Genomic DNA, 13,086 nt, shown 5'->3' on the forward strand with positions numbered 1-13,086 from the left:
TGTACCATCATCTGTGTGAAAAAATTGCCCCTTTGGTCCCTTTTAAATCTTTACCCCTCACCCTAAACTTATACCCTCTCGTTCTGGACACCCCGGCCCCAGGGAAAAGACCTTGTCTATTTACTCTCTCCACATCCCTCATGATTTTATAAACCTCATAAGGCTACCGCTCAGCCTCTAATGCTCCAAGGAAAACAATTCCAGCCTATTCATCTTCTCCCGATAGCTCAAACCCTGGCTACATCCTTGTAAATCTTTTCTGAACCCTTTCAAGTTTCACAACGTCCTTCCTGTAGGAGAGAGACCAGAATTGCACACAATATTCCAAAAGTGGCCTATACAGCCGCGACATGACCTCCTAACTCCTATATTCGATGCTCTGACCAATAAAGGAAAGCATACCAAATGCCTTCTTCACTATCCCTTAGGGAAAAGATTTGAAAGGAACCTAAGGGGCAACATTTTAACACAGAAGGTGGTGCATGTATGGAATAAACTGCCGGAGGGATTGGCAAAAGTGAGCAGAATTACATATAAAAGGCATCTGGATGGGTACATGAATAGGAAGGGTTAGAAGGATATGTGCAAGTAGTTCAGTTTAGGATACTTGGTTGGCATGAAGGATCTAATTCCATTCCGTATGATGCTCTGACTCTATTATGTCTAACTATATGGATTCTAAACCTTCAATCCAATATCATCTCTTGCTATCACACTCACTCAATCCCATGCCAACAATACCATTCTAACACTCTTTCCCTCCTAGCCTGTTCATAGAATCATAAAGTAGAATTGTAACAGCATACTTTAAAGAGGAGGCCCTTCAGCCCATCAAGTTTACACTGACAACAACAACTTTAAATCCACAGCAGTGCCACTTTCCAGCATATGGCCCTTTGCCTTGAATGTTATGGTACTTCAAGTGCTCATCCAAGTACTTAAAGATTGTGAGGTATCCCCCCTCAATTACCCCCAGACAATGCATTCCAGATTCCCACCACTCTCTGGGTGAAAACGTTTTTCTCAAATCCCCTCTAAACCTCCTGCCAGCCCTTTAACTCAGGGGAGCAGCTGTTTTCTATTCACCCTGTACATGACCCTCATAATCTTATACACCTCAGTCACGACCCTCCTCTATTTTCTCTGCTTTAAAGAAAATCACTCGGACTTATCCAACTGTTCTTCAACACTAAACTGCTCCATCCCAGGCAATATCCTGGTTAATCTCCACTGCACTGTCTCTAGTGCAATAAGATCCTTCCTATTTGTGCTGTGAGCAGAATTGCACACAGTACTCCAACTGCGGCCCAATCAAGGGTCAATACAGCTCCAACATAACCTCCCTGCTCTTAGAGTCTGTAGCATGACTGATAAAAGTAAGATATAGGTTTCTGTGCCACATTACTCTATGATTCTATACCTTCTTAACTACCCTGTTAACCTGTCCTGTCATCTTCAGGGATCCATGGCCAAGTCCACCAAAATCCCTTTGTTCCTCTGAACCTCTGAGCATGAGTCATTCATTGAGTACTCCCTTGTCTTGTTACTTTTTCCAAAGTGCATCACCTCAAACCTTATGTAAAAATTTCCACCTGCCACTGATCTACCCATCTGAGCAATCCATCTCTATCCTCCTGTAATGTAAGGCCCTCTTTGTCACTGTTCTTTCAAAAAGTCAGATGCCCCTGAATATTTAGATTCCAGTTTTGATTTCCTAGGAAACATGTCCCCATAATGTTTTTAGAATCATAACCTACATTTGTGACATTATTAATTGATTCTGTTCCCTTACATGTTTCTCCTTGAAAGAACTTTAGATACAAAGATTGGTAGAGTTGCAGATAGTGAAGAGGATTGTCAGAGGATACAGTGGAATATAGATCAGTTGGAGGCACAGGCAGAAAAATGGCAGATGGAATTTAATTCGGACAAATGTGAGGTGATGCACTTTGGAAGGTCAAGTACAGGTGGAAATTATACAGTGAATGGCAGAACCCTTAGGAATATTGATACACAGAGGGATCTGGGTATGCAGCTCCACAAATCACTGAAAGTGGCAGTGTAAGGTAGTAAAAAAGGCATCTGGTATATTTGCCTTCATTGGAAGGGGCATTGAGTATAAGGTTAGACAAGTTGTGCTGTAGCTTTATAGAACTTAGTTAGGCCACACTTGGAATATTGCATACAGTTCTGGTCATCACACTGTCAGAAGGATGTGAATGCTTTGGAGAGGGTATAGAAAAGGTTTACCAGGATGTTGCTTGGTATGGGGGATTTTAGCAATGAAGAAAGGTTGGCTCGACTGGGTTTGTGTTCACTGGAATGCAGGAGGTTGAGGGGGTGACCTGATAGAAGTTTGCAAGGTTGTGAATGGCATGGACAGGGTGGAAGGTATGAGGCTTTTTCCCAGGGTGGAGGAGTCAGTTACGAGGGGACACAAGTTCAAGGTGCAAGGGGGAAAGTTTAAAAGAAATGTGCAAGGCAGGTTTTTCACACAAAGGGTGGTGAGTGCTTGGAACACGAAGCCAGAGGAGGTGGTGGAAGCAGACGCAACAGCAGCATTCAAGAAGCACCTGGTCAAATACAGGAATAGGAAGGGAGTAGACAGACACAGATCCTGTAAGGGAAGACAGTTTTTAGTGAGGAAGGGCAAAATGTGGTGTACAGGCTTGGAGGGCCGAAGGGCCTGTTTCTGTGCTGTATTGTTCTTAGTTCTTTGTTGTGCCAGTGTACTCTCCTGACTGTGCACTGAGGAAGCCCAAATGATTAGATTAGAATTGATTCCCAACATTGTGGAAACAGCCCTTCGACCCAACAGGTCCACACCGACCCTCCGAAGAGTAACCAACCCAGACTATTTCCCTCTGACTAATGCACCTAACACTATTGGCAATTTAGAATGGCCTGTTCACCTGAGCTGCACATCTTTGGACTGTGGGAGGAAACCCACACAGACACGGGGAGAACGTGCAAACTCCACACAATATGTTCATTGTGATCCTGTAATACAATAAAGGGTTAATGTAAAATAAAATCTTCTAGTGGCTTTGAACGTAGCAGTTCATTCCCTCATTGACTTTGAAAGAGGAAAGATACACGTAGTAAAGAAAAGCAGGGCAGCGTTGGATGTGGAATTTGAGATGAGCCAGCCTTTATGTTTCATTTCTGGCCTAAATAACTCATTTACCTGGGAGGAAAGAATTGTTTTCCTCTCTCTCTCTCTCTCTCTGTCAATTCGTGAGACTGAATGTTGGAGGCGCTGTGTCTTTGGTACCAGGCATAGTGTCACGTAGAGAGAATCGTCCATCCCAGATTACTAGCAAATCATCACATCTCCACACACACACACAGTGTCCCTTCACCGACACCATCTCACCGAGATAGGGGCCAGGGGGCAGACGACAGAAGGATAAGGAGAAACGAAAAACCGGCAGAAGAAAAACTAAAGGCAGCAACATTCCTCCCTATTGTAACGAGTTCAGGGTGAGTCGATTTTAATGTCATGAAAATATGATGTTACAAATATTTACAGTACTGTAAAACTAAACTAATGAGATGATCGGATGTCTCACTTTAACGATTTTTGAAGTATATTGTGATTTTAATTATATATTCCAAGTCAGCATTTTTTTTAACCTATGACTGGGCTAGTGCTGTTGAGTGTGCAAATTGTTGACTACTTTTCCAACAAGGTTGAGTTAAATGTAGACAAATAAACAACGTTCCCATTAGTGAGAGACAGGCGCTGATGCTAATTGTCAGGATGTTTATTAGATATCCAATCGCCAAATATTTACATACTTAAAACAAAATCGCTTCCCTCCAAACCTGTTAAAGTGTTCTGACTGTGAGGATACCTCAGAAGAGAGAAAGCGTTTCTGCAGATTTTGTTTAAAAAGAATAAAGTTCACAGTTTAAACCAAGTCAGCTGGCAGTGCCTTTGGACACAGAGTACAAAACAGGTCACTTTTTGTGCTGTCATGGGCACCAGAAATGGTCTACCAATCTTGTTCCTCACTGTGTTTTCTGAGGACAGTCTTCTACATAGGAACCAGCCACCTTCACACTGATCTTGGAGGGGTATGGAACCTGAGTGATACCGTTTTGACTAAACAACCTTTTCATATTGCTTTCTGTTACTGAGAATCATCGAGCAAATAGACAGAATTTCTCCCAAAGAGATACAAAAGATTTCCTTCTCTATCCTACAGAAATTAGTTCTTCACACCCCTCCTGCAGTTCCTTTGTGTATGTTAGCACTGGCATCTGTAGAGATATAATGGCTCCTTTCATTCTTAGTAGACTTCTTCACAGGTAACAGGATGGTTAATTTGCAAAGAGGTGTTCAGCTCTTTCGGGGGATATTCCTGAGAAAGTTGGCAAAACTAAGTAGGTAGTTTCAACACTGGGGGTCTTTATATTATAGAACCAGTTTGGTTTATGAACTTTGTATTTGTTTTCTCTGTAAATTGGCTATGGTATTGTATTAGAAGCTACATAGGACTGAGAGAAACAGGCCATTCAACTCAATCAGTCTTTACACTTTACTCGAGTTTCCTGCTTCATGTCACTCTCTCAGCAGAATATTGTCTTCTTTTCTCTTCCATGTTTAGCTGATTTGTGCATATGCATCAAAGCAATCTGCCTTAATTTTCCCATGAGCTGGGGTGCCCATGTTTTAGATCCTGTCCAGGTAAAGACACTTCACCTGAACTTCCTATCAGATTTATCAATGTCTATACAATACGCGGGGACACTTCCTAACTGTTACAGAAATGTTGTATGCAATTAAAAATCTGGAGTGCAGGTTCATGTGGAATTTCACTGATCACTTTCAGGTCATGAATGTGTTTTTAAAGGTTTTGAAACTCAATCGCAATGACTCAAACTTGTACTTTTGCTGATTTCAACCTTTTCTTGGTTGTGGTAACAGTTGGTTTGTGTAGGGATTGTCTTTGAGTTTAAAGAAAAGACACTGATGATAACCCTGACCTTTCTTCTCCATTGAAAGGAAAGTTGCTACCAAGGTGAAATCTGCTTCCTCCAGCCTGACTCCTCACTGTCATTTTCTTTTTGTGGTTGAATTGTTGTTCTCGACAAGGTTTGGGTACATTTAGTGCTTGAGAATTAGGACACTTCTGAATTTCGAGCAGTGTTCACAGCACACCCTGCCAAGTCGGGATTTGTACAGCTCTTTGGTTTCTGCCACAACAATATACCTTAAGCCAACTTGGAAAAACAGCCCTTACTGCCCATCTCCTAGTGCGGTCACCCAGATCCCACACTGATTTAAAGTGTTAGCTTGTGGATAATTTTGAGTTCTGAGCTCGCTTCCTCTCTATGTCCCTCTCTCTCTTTCTCTAACTCTATATTGCTATCTACTTCTCATCTTTTCTCACTCTCTATCACTCTGTCTCTCTATCTCTATTACTCTCTCTTCCACTGTCCATATCTCTATCACTCTCTTTCTCTCTAGGTATATTTCTCTCTCACTCTCTATTTCTCTCTCCTTATCACTCCATCTCTCTATCTCTCTCTATATCTCTCTCTATTACCATCACTCTCTTTCTCCCTATATATATCTTTCTTTCATTCTCTATTTCTCTGTTTTTAACACTTTCTCTTTCTTTCTATCACTCGCTATCTCTCTCATTCCAACTTCACGAGAAAACCCCAGAATGTCACCTTTGATGGCCTCTATCTCTTGCCACAACCACATGAAAGAAATAGCGTGATGGAATTGAGGAGAAAGAACATTGTTTCCAAATAAGAAACAGAACAAAGGGACTGGGAGACAGCCCAACCCCCTACTTTACAAACTTGGTAAATCGTATGTAAATGATTGAGAATTTAATAACTCACACTGACAACACATGGCCTGTGGGCTTTAATAAAAAACGCAGATTACAGTTGACCTTTCATTTTTATTCCGCAAATGAAAGAGGCGTGCTTTATTTGCATTGTGATATGTTTATAATTATGCAATCCTATTATTGATTTATGCATTTTTAAATAATTATCTGTAACTGTGTTACAAAATATCATTATTTGTTTTATTTGTATTGTCATCATAATTTGGCATCTATTGCTGCACTGATGATTTTCCAATATACCGATATATTCTATCTATCTGTGTATTGATTCATCTATTTATCCTGTGCCTTTCTATCTCTCTTCAAATTCTTTAATCATTGCGCGTCTCTCTCTTTCATTTCTCTATCTCCTCTCTCTCTTCCTTCTCTCTGTTTATCTTAGATTTGTTACTTTGTCTTTGATGCCCCACTCATCGTTGTTCCCATCCATTTGGGAGTTGAGAAACTGATGTGAGTTTCTTTCTGATACATACTGATCTCTTTAAAGAGACGCTCATTAAAGACATTTCGATTCATAGTCTCCATCCACACCCGAGTGAGTACAAACTATTTTATTCTGATGTTAAAGCCATCACCACAGTCGTCCCAGAGACAGGATAGTGTGTGTAAGCTAACATTCAGGAGTTGGAGCAGATCACTTTGAAAGGAAATTGAGTGAAGGATTGCTGGTTTCATTCAGATTTCAGCTGTGCTGTTTGTTATGTGTAAAACATATGAGCAGATAACCTTCTGGGTGCGCATGTAACAGGAGTGATTCTGATGATGAAGGACATTTACCAGGATATTGCTGGGAATGGAGGATTTGAGTTACAAAGAAAGGCTGGATAGGCTGTGACATTTTTCAAGGCAAAAGTGAGGACAGCAGATGCTGGAAAGCAGAGTTTAGATCAGAGTGGTGCTAGAAAAGTACAGCAGGTCAGGCAGCGTCCGAGGAGCAGGAAAATCGACGCTTCGGGCATCATTCGGGCTTTTGCCCGAAACGTTGATTTTCCTGCTCCTCAGATGCTGCCTGACCTGCTGTGCTTTTCCAGCACCACTCTGATCTAAACTGTGACTGTTTTCACTGGAGCGTAGGAGGTCGGGTGACAACCTTATAATAGTTTGTAAAATAATGAGGGGTATAGAGAGAGTTGATGGTAGTTGTCTTTTCCATGGAATGGGGGATTTCAAGAATGGGGACACATTTTTAAGGTGAGAGGGCAGAAATTTTAAAAAGACAAGGAGCATATTTTTTTACACAAGAGGGTGGATCACATGTGGAATGAAAGTCCTGAGGAAGTGATGGATCTGGGTATAATTATAACGTTGAAAAGACATTTGGATAAGAAGATGAATAGGAAATGTTTGGAGGGATATGGGCCAGAAGCAAGCAGTTTAGTTTGGGATTATGTTCAGCATGGACCAGTTGAGCCGAAGGGTCTGTTTCTGTGCTGTATGACTCTATGAATCTATGAGCCCACAGACTAGGAGCATGTCATAATTTACTCCAAGTCTTTACACAATTAACTAACCTTAAAATAGGTGGCTGAAAGACAGCTACAATTGATCAGAGTGCCTCCAGAATTAGAACGACACAGAGAGTCATGTGAGTGAGGCAAAATGTCAGGTAGACACTGGGCTTGCTGCGCTTAACTGTGCTACAGAGACTCAATGTACAGGTTTGTACATGACGGCAGCATTGTTGAAGGTCAGTCAGTGTGCTGGGGAACTGAGTACGAGCAAGTGCCTGAACATCAGAGAAGGAGGAAGGGAGTAATTCTTCTGGCAAATAATGGCACCATCACTGCACTATCCATCTAGATTGACCTTGTGAATGATAATAAATTACAATATTTTTTTAAAAAATGCATCAGCAGAGCAAACAACGTAATTTATAACAAAATAATAATCATTTTAATCTAACTAATATTTCAATTATCTGTTAATATTTTAGCTTAGGAGTCATGTGGGGCCATTTCTGTCCACTTGAGGATAGTGACTGCAACTCTCCCTGACTTTCTCACCAACTGTGGAGAGAATTCAGAGTTAAAAGCAATCAGTACTCATGACACGTAATTGCCTGTGCCCCTGCCACCCCTATTCAATCATTTGCTTTTGGAGAAAGAGAATGAATTGAAATGGAGATAAAAGCAAATATTTCAAAAGAAGACACAATCTGGGATATCCGAGGCACTCCTTGAAACTTCTTAAACTCTTGATAACTGGAGCTGAGTGATTTTCCAGACTATTGGAATTGGCACTTAATGTGGTTTCATCAGCTGTTTTCTTACTGTCTAGACAATATTCTTTTGGTGCATCATTTACAGCAGTGCTAACTCTTGCAATGTGCAATAACAGCAGTGAAACATAGACTACACAGTGCCAGACAGGAGGGAAGCCTGAACATCTTCCAATTGAGGAGTATCCGCTGTATCCTGGGCATATCCTGGCAAGACAGAGAGTCCAACGCAGTGGTCCTATCTCGTGTTGGCTTTCCCAGCATGTACACTCTGCTCAGGCAGCGGTGACTGTGCTGGTTGGGCCACATCCACCGCATGGAGGATGGCCGCATCCCAAAGGACATCCTCCATGGAGAGTTTGCACCCGGGGAGAGACCCACTGGGCGTCCTGAGCTGTGGTACAAGGACATCTGTATGAGGGACATGAAGGCGCTTGATATTGTTATGGAATCCTGGGAAGGGTTTGCAGCTTACAGTACGAGATGGAGAAGCACCCTGAACCAACACCTTAAAACAGGGGAAAAGAGGCTGATGAGTGCTCCAGCAGACAAGTGGGCACCAAGGAAGGAGTACAACAGCTCGAGCAGATCAATGACCACATACAGATGTGACCTCTGCGACCGGGATTATCACTCCAGTATTGGTCTCTTCAGTCACAAGTGACATTGCTTCAGGGAAGCAGAAAGCCAGAACAAACAGGATGCAACCCATGGTCAGCCATGACCAAAAGGGGCCTCACTCACACAAATCTTGCAATGTTCCCAAAAGTCTTCGGCTCCTCTTGGAGAGATTTGATGGTGAGCGTTAGCGGATTATGTTTGACAGCTAGAAAACCATAGATCATTCACATGAGCATCATGGGCCCACAAAGTTATGTTCTTCTAATTGGAGCTTTGAAGTTACAATCCCTGAGGAAGGAGTCATTGATTCTGCCGCTGATGGACAAAGCAAGGTGACTTTAGGTTAATCCCACTCAAAAGCCAGTAAATGAGATTTTGTGTAACAGCTACCCAGGTGTGTAAAGACTTCAGGACCCTGGAGCAACCCTATGATGATGTTACAGAGCTTCTCTCATAGGGTATAAATAGCACAATGTGTACAGAGTTATTTAGATGAACTAGGCTAATGAGTTGGAGAGAGAGAGAGAGAGAGAGAGAGAGAGACAGAGTGTGTGTGTGAGAGAGAGAGAGAGAGAGAGAGAGAAAAACTTGTGCTAGAAGAAGTGAAGTTGAATAATTAGTCTTAAGCAGTATAGCTAATTGAATAGTCCATCAGTGTTAGGAAGATAGGAACAAGACGAGGTCCAGAGACATAGGAGAAAGTGATGACTGCAGATGCTGGAGATCAGAGCTTAAAAATGTGTTGCTTGAAAAGTGCAGCAGATCAGGCAGCATCAAAGGAACAGGAGAATCGACGTTTCGGGCATAAGCCCTTCTTCAGGAATGAGGAGGGTGTGCCAAGCAGGCTAAGATAAAAGGTAGGGAGGAGGGACTTGGGGGAGGGGTGCTGGGAATATGATAGGTGGAAGTAGGTTAAGGTGAGGGTAATAGGCCGGAGAGGGGGTGGGGGGCGGAGAGGTCGGGAAGAAGATTGCAGGTCAAGAAGGCAGTGCTGAGTCCGAGGGTTGGGACGGAGGAAAGGTGGGAGGAGGGGAAATAAGAAAGCTGGAGAAATCTGCATTCATCCCTTGTGGTTGGAGGGTTCCTAGGCGAAAGATGAGGCGCTCTTCCTCCAGGCGTCGTGTTGCCATGGTCTGGCGATGGAGGAGGCCAAGGACCTGCATGTCCTTGGTAGAGTGGGAGGGGGAGTTAAAGTGTTCAGCCACGGGGTGGTTGGGTTGGTTGGTGCGGGTGTCCCAGAGGTGTCCTCTGAAACATTCCACAAGTAGGCGGCCTGTCTCCCCAATGTATAGGAGGCCACATCAGCTGCAGCGGATGCAGTAAATGATGTGTGTGGAGGTGCAGGTGAATTTCTGACGGATATGGAAGGATCTCTTGGGGCCTTGGAGGGAAGTGAGGGGGGAGGTGTGGTCGCAAGTTTTGCATTTCTTGCGGTTGCAGGGGAAGGTGCCGGGAGTGGAGGTTGGGTTGGTGGAGGGTGTGGATCTGACGAGGGAGTGGTCTTTCAGGAATGCTGATAGGTGTGGGGAGGGGAATATATCCTTGGTGGTGGGGTCTGTTTGGAGGCGGCGGAAATGACGAAGGATGATACGATGTATCTGGAGGTTGATGGGGTGGTAGGTGAGGACCAGTGGGGTTCTGTCCTGGTGGCGATTGGAGGGGCAGGGTTCAAGGGCGGAGGAGCGGGAAGTGGAGGAGATGTGATGGAGAGCATCGTCAACCATGTCTGAGGGGAAATTGCGGTCTTTGAAGAAGGAGGCCATCTGGGTTGTACGGTATTGAAATTGGTCCTCCTGGGAGCAGATGCGGCGAAGGCGAAGGAATTGGGAATATGGGATGGCGTTTTTACAGGGGGTGGGGTGGGAGGAGGTGTAATCTATCTAGGTCCAGAGACAGGATAGTATATGTAAACTAACATTCAGGACTTTGAGTAGATCACTTTGAAAGGAGACTAAATGAAGGATATTGGTTTCATTCAGACTTTTAACTGTGCTATTCATTATGTGGAAAGTATACGAGCCGGGAATGTTGTTTCCGGGTTTGCACATTTCTCCATTCAATAAAATCATGGCTGATCTGGAGCCTAGCTCCATATACCTGCTTTTGGCCCATATTCCTTAATAATTTTGCTTCACAAAAATTTATTTATCTCAGATTTAAAATTAATGACTGATCCACTGCTGTCTATGAAAGTGAGTCCCAAACACCTGTGTGTAGAAGTGCTTCCTAACATTTCTCCTGAAGAGTCCTTGTTTTTAGACGATGGCCCTAGTTTCCTGATGAAGGGCTTCTGCCTGAAACGTTGATTTTCCTGCTCCTCGGACGCTGCCTGACCTGCTGTATGTTTCCAGCACCACACCCTCGACTCTGATCTCCCGTGTCTGCAGTCCTCACTTTCTCCTAGTTTTAGAATCCACAACCAGTGAAAATCTTTATTTACCCTGTGTTTCCCCAATAATACTTTGAAGACTCCAATCAGATCCTTAACCTGCTAAATTCATGAGTGAACAGGCCTAAATTGTATAATCTCTCCTCGTAATTTAACCTCAGAAGTCTAGGTTTCATATATTGTAACAGATTAGATTGGTGTAGCACTGAAGCATCATAATATTTGCTGTTAAAATACAATTTATTATGAAGTTACGCCTCAAGAAAGTCCCTTCTCCTCAATCAATCTGTTTAGAATCTGAGCACATTGATGCAGGTACAAAAATACACAAAGCAAAAGGCTCCCTTGTGAATGTGTCACTAATTTAAAATTGTATTATGTAAAATACATAACACAGAAAGCAGCCATTCTGCCCCACTGGACTGCACTTGTGTTTATAATCTGCGTGAGTCTCCTGTCACCCATCTTCATTTAAAGCTTTTTAATTTTTTTATTCATTTACAGGAAATAGCATCACTGGCAAGCCTAGCATTTATTGTTCATCCCTAATTGCCATTGAAATTCCTTTCTCCCTCATGCGTTTATCTGGAAGCTCCTCAAATACATTGACCGCTCCCTGTGAGAGCGAGTTCCACATTCTCATCACTCTGGGTAAAGATGTTTTTCCCGAGTTCCTGATTGGATTTAAACAACGGGAACATCGAAGGAATCAAATTAAGAGAAGCTCGACATGAACACAACAGTTCCCAGCAAAAGAAGACAAATAAACTTTCCAATGGAATCCTAATTGTTGTCTGTCTGAATACTGCAGGCACAAGGTGTCAAATATTGTGAGTGAAAGGAATTATATTTTCATCACTTATATGCAGTGGAGGCCATGGGGAAGCATATCGGAGTGGGGACTATAAATGGATTCAAATGACAATTAATTTGTTTCTGCAGCCAGAACGAGATAGAGTTAACAGACGTGTTTTGTCTGGATTTCTGGTCTTCGTTCCAATCCTAAGAACTCTTTTGATTTTTCTAAATAAAGTGCACAATCTCACTGGGGTCTGTACAATTAACTCAGACACTATTTATTTCAGCCTCCAGCTGCCAATGTCGCTCCAGGCGTCTTATGTCTGTCTGTGTATCTTCTTTTTCTCTTTTGCAGATGAAATCTGCGGGGACAGGTGAAACGGAGTTGTTCACAGACAGCTACTGTAACATCTGCAATGCACAGTTAATCTCTGAGTCCCAGAGAGTAGCACATTACGAGGTAAAGAATATTGGCACTCTATCACCCACTCCTAACCCCTGACCCTTCCCAAAAGATTAAATCCTTTTAGCAGGCTGTTTCACTCGTCAGGAGACAGAAGGGTCTTCTTCCAGTTGCTTGCGAATTAAAAATAAAACAAAAACAAGCGTCATATCCTAACTGGATGGAAGAAATGATAAAAAGGATTGTATTTATGTCCTGTTTTTCATGACCTCATGATTTCCCAAAGCACTTCAGAGTGATTTCAGTACCTGATCATCACTCTTGTAAATAGCCAACATGGCAGCCAATTTGTACAAAGCAAGTTCCCACAATGCGTTACCACTGATGATCTTTGTATTCAGTCATTGGCTGAGGTATAAACGTTGGCCAAGACAATACTGCTCAACTTTGAAATAGTGGCGCCACATCTTATACATTCACCTGGGAGGTCAGATGAGGCACTTGTTCCACAGTTCATGTAAAAGACAGTGAAAGATTTCCTAAGTACTGCGCTGCACTGTCAGATTGGACTTGGTGGTCAACTCCTTGCAGCGGAGCATGAACCCACAAGCTTTTGACTTTAGTGGGGGAAGGCTACCAACTGAGAGTCAAAGTTGCCTGGAGTCAAAGGTTTTTCCACATATTCAAAGTCATTGCCAGGTACAGTTACACAACCCTTTATTCAAAATTCTGAAATCCAAAATCAGAAAATTTTTCATGGAGTGTGGAGCGTCATTTTGGCGTG

At 42.8% G+C, this 13,086-nt stretch overlaps 1 protein-coding gene across 3 annotated transcripts in view; it reads left to right on the plus strand.

Moving 5' to 3' along the window:
• The first annotated feature begins 3,324 nt into the window (after positions 1-3,324).
• LOC140463341 (zinc finger matrin-type protein 4) overlaps positions 3,325-13,086 on the plus strand; it is a 394,724-nt gene continuing 384,962 nt past the window's right edge. For 2 of the 3 annotated variants that reach the window (XM_072557164.1, XM_072557166.1), the window contains exons 1-2: positions 3,325-3,483; positions 12,255-12,359. In XM_072557164.1, coding sequence (XP_072413265.1) covers positions 12,255-12,359 — 105 coding nt within the window. In that variant the 5' untranslated portion in view covers positions 3,325-3,483. The remainder of the gene's footprint in view (positions 3,484-12,254; positions 12,360-13,086) is intronic. The other variant, XM_072557165.1, reaches the window with a different exon arrangement.

This window comes from Chiloscyllium punctatum, chromosome 38, assembly GCF_047496795.1.
Source record: "Chiloscyllium punctatum isolate Juve2018m chromosome 38, sChiPun1.3, whole genome shotgun sequence".
NCBI lineage: Eukaryota > Metazoa > Chordata > Chondrichthyes > Orectolobiformes > Hemiscylliidae > Chiloscyllium > Chiloscyllium punctatum.